The 2173-nt window shown below is 44.2% G+C and overlaps 1 protein-coding gene across 1 annotated transcript; it reads left to right on the top strand.

Moving 5' to 3' along the window:
* On the top strand, window positions 1-1634 carry LOC114400693 (zinc-finger homeodomain protein 9-like). Its single transcript, XM_028363272.1, has one exon. It carries the CDS (start codon window positions 273-275, stop codon window positions 1299-1301), a length of 1029 nt encoding a protein of 342 aa, XP_028219073.1. The 5' UTR covers window positions 1-272; the 3' UTR covers window positions 1302-1634.
* The last annotated feature ends 539 nt before the right edge of the window (window positions 1635-2173 follow it).

Here is a 2173-nt window from a genome sequence, read left to right as displayed (position 1 = left end):
CATTATCAACAGTCTCTCACTCAAAAACCATCATCAATATCTCTTCTCTTCATTCCTCTTCTCCCTCTCCCTTCAATTTTTTCTCTTTTTTTCCCCTCAATTTTTTCTCTTCTTCAATTTTAGCCCTACATACAACATAAACAACAACAATTTTAGCCCTCACTCACAAACCCATTTCTCTCAAGTTTTAGCAACACTTTTGATGAAGTCGTCACAAAAAGCAACTGTTTTGGCTTAATTATTAGTATTATTGTTGTTAATTTTTTACAAGGATGGAGATAATAACACCAGTACCAGCAACAGCAACAACAACAGCCAAAAACGCAACCGCGAAATCGCCAGAACCCGACGTAGAGACGCCGACCCGGATCCACCAAAACCCGAACCTGAATCCAAAGCCGGTGTCTTTCTCCAACGGCGTCTTGAAGCGCCACCATGCAAACCACCGCCCCAACGCGGTGGTTTACAAGGAATGCTTGAAGAACCACGTGGCGAGCTTGGGTGGCCACGCTTTGGACGGCTGCGGCGAGTTCATGCCGTCGCCGGCGGCCACCGCCGACGACCCCAGCTCCATCAAATGCGCCGCCTGCGGCTGCCACCGGAACTTCCACCGCCGCGAACCGGAGGAGACACCCATTTCTCCGGCGACGCACCATGTTCTAGAGTACCAGCCCCACCACCGCCATCACCCTCCTCCGCCGGCCCCGTCGCACCGGAGTCCGAACTCCGCCTCCCCGCCGCCGATCTCCTCCTACCCCTCCGCCCCCCACATGCTCCTCGCCCTCTCCGGCGGCGGTGGCTTCTCCGTCGCGCGGGAAAACACCGGCGCGCCGGCGCCGGCGCACAACCACTCGCGTAAACGCTTCCGAACGAAGTTCACCCAAGAACAAAAGGAGAAGATGCATGAGTTCGCCGACAAAGTTGGGTGGAAGATGCAGAAGCGCGACGATGAAATGGTTATGGAGTTCTGCAACGAGATTGGCGTCGAAAGAGGGGTTCTCAAAGTGTGGATGCACAACAACAAGAACACTCTCGCGAAAAAAGACAACCTTAACAACGGTAACGGTAGCACTCTGAGTGTCAGCGCCAACGGGATTTCTCTGGATGGCGCTGTTGGGAGTGCCACCGTTAGAACCGGTGTTCATGTCCCCGAACATGGACATGAACACAGCGGAATTAATGGTAACGGTAGCGGCGACAACAACCACAACCACAATCTCGCTTCCCATGATGTGAACGAGTACGAGAATGATAGTGGGACTAACGGGGGTGGTACTAATGGGTCTTCTTCTTCTTCTTGAAAAGAAAAAAAAAATGAGAGAATAATGATATGTTTAGATGATAGAGTAATTAAGAGGTGGTACCGGTTAATTACTTAATTAGTCGTTTTTCTTCCTTCTTTCTTTTTATTTTGATTTAATTGTTTAGTTTTTGTTAATTAATGAGATGCTGATGCTGATGAAGAAGATAATCACCTTCTTAACATGGGAGAGAGATTTGATTTTGATGATATTGATATCCGCAGGGAATTTAGTTTTCTTGTTTGATTCTGCTGCTTAATTATAGTTAAATATAGTGTTAATTAATAATTAGTGCTTTCATTTCCCCAATCTCACTTCTTGAATCTTGAGTGTGGATGTTGTTCTATTCTTTGTTTGTTTGTTCTTTTCTCTCTCTTTTGGCGTAATAGCTAGCTGGCTTGGCTTTTCTTTTTCTTACTCTCCCACTTATGGTCTTTGGGATTGGATTTGCTCTATGCAAAACTCTGGCTTGGGAATGTTTTATTTTTATTATACTCTTCTTTTTTTATTGAGAAGATGATGATCATTGTTAAGCATTGTGCACTTTTTCTCTTTCTCCAGTCAGACATGGAATAAGTAATTATTGTTTTTCTTCATATCTTGTGTCCGAGAGATAGAGGCAGAAAGTGTTAAGGGCGGTTCTTAATTGGTAACGTCCTTGTTATTCTATTATAGTCTATATTCTTTGAAGAAAGTTAATCAAAGAAACATGAACAAATTATATTATATTTGGGTGTAAGGTTTTGGTAATTAAAGTGTGTTACGGATGAGAGGAGGAAAATGGAAAATGCACTTGAGGGAAGATGATGACTTGGTCAATGATTATAAGAAGAGAAACCTTGTTATCCTTTTAATTATTCTCTTTAATAAAA

The sequence above is a fragment of the Glycine soja genome, chromosome 19, assembly GCF_004193775.1.
Source record: "Glycine soja cultivar W05 chromosome 19, ASM419377v2, whole genome shotgun sequence".
Lineage (NCBI taxonomy): Eukaryota > Viridiplantae > Streptophyta > Magnoliopsida > Fabales > Fabaceae > Glycine > Glycine soja.
This window is presented reverse-complemented; position numbering and strand designations above follow the sequence as displayed.

Excerpts from the sequence above, each read along its gene's own strand:
- LOC114400693 (XM_028363272.1), top strand. The coding sequence starts at position 273 with ATGGAGATAATAACACCAGTACCAGCAACAGCAACAACAACAGCCAAA.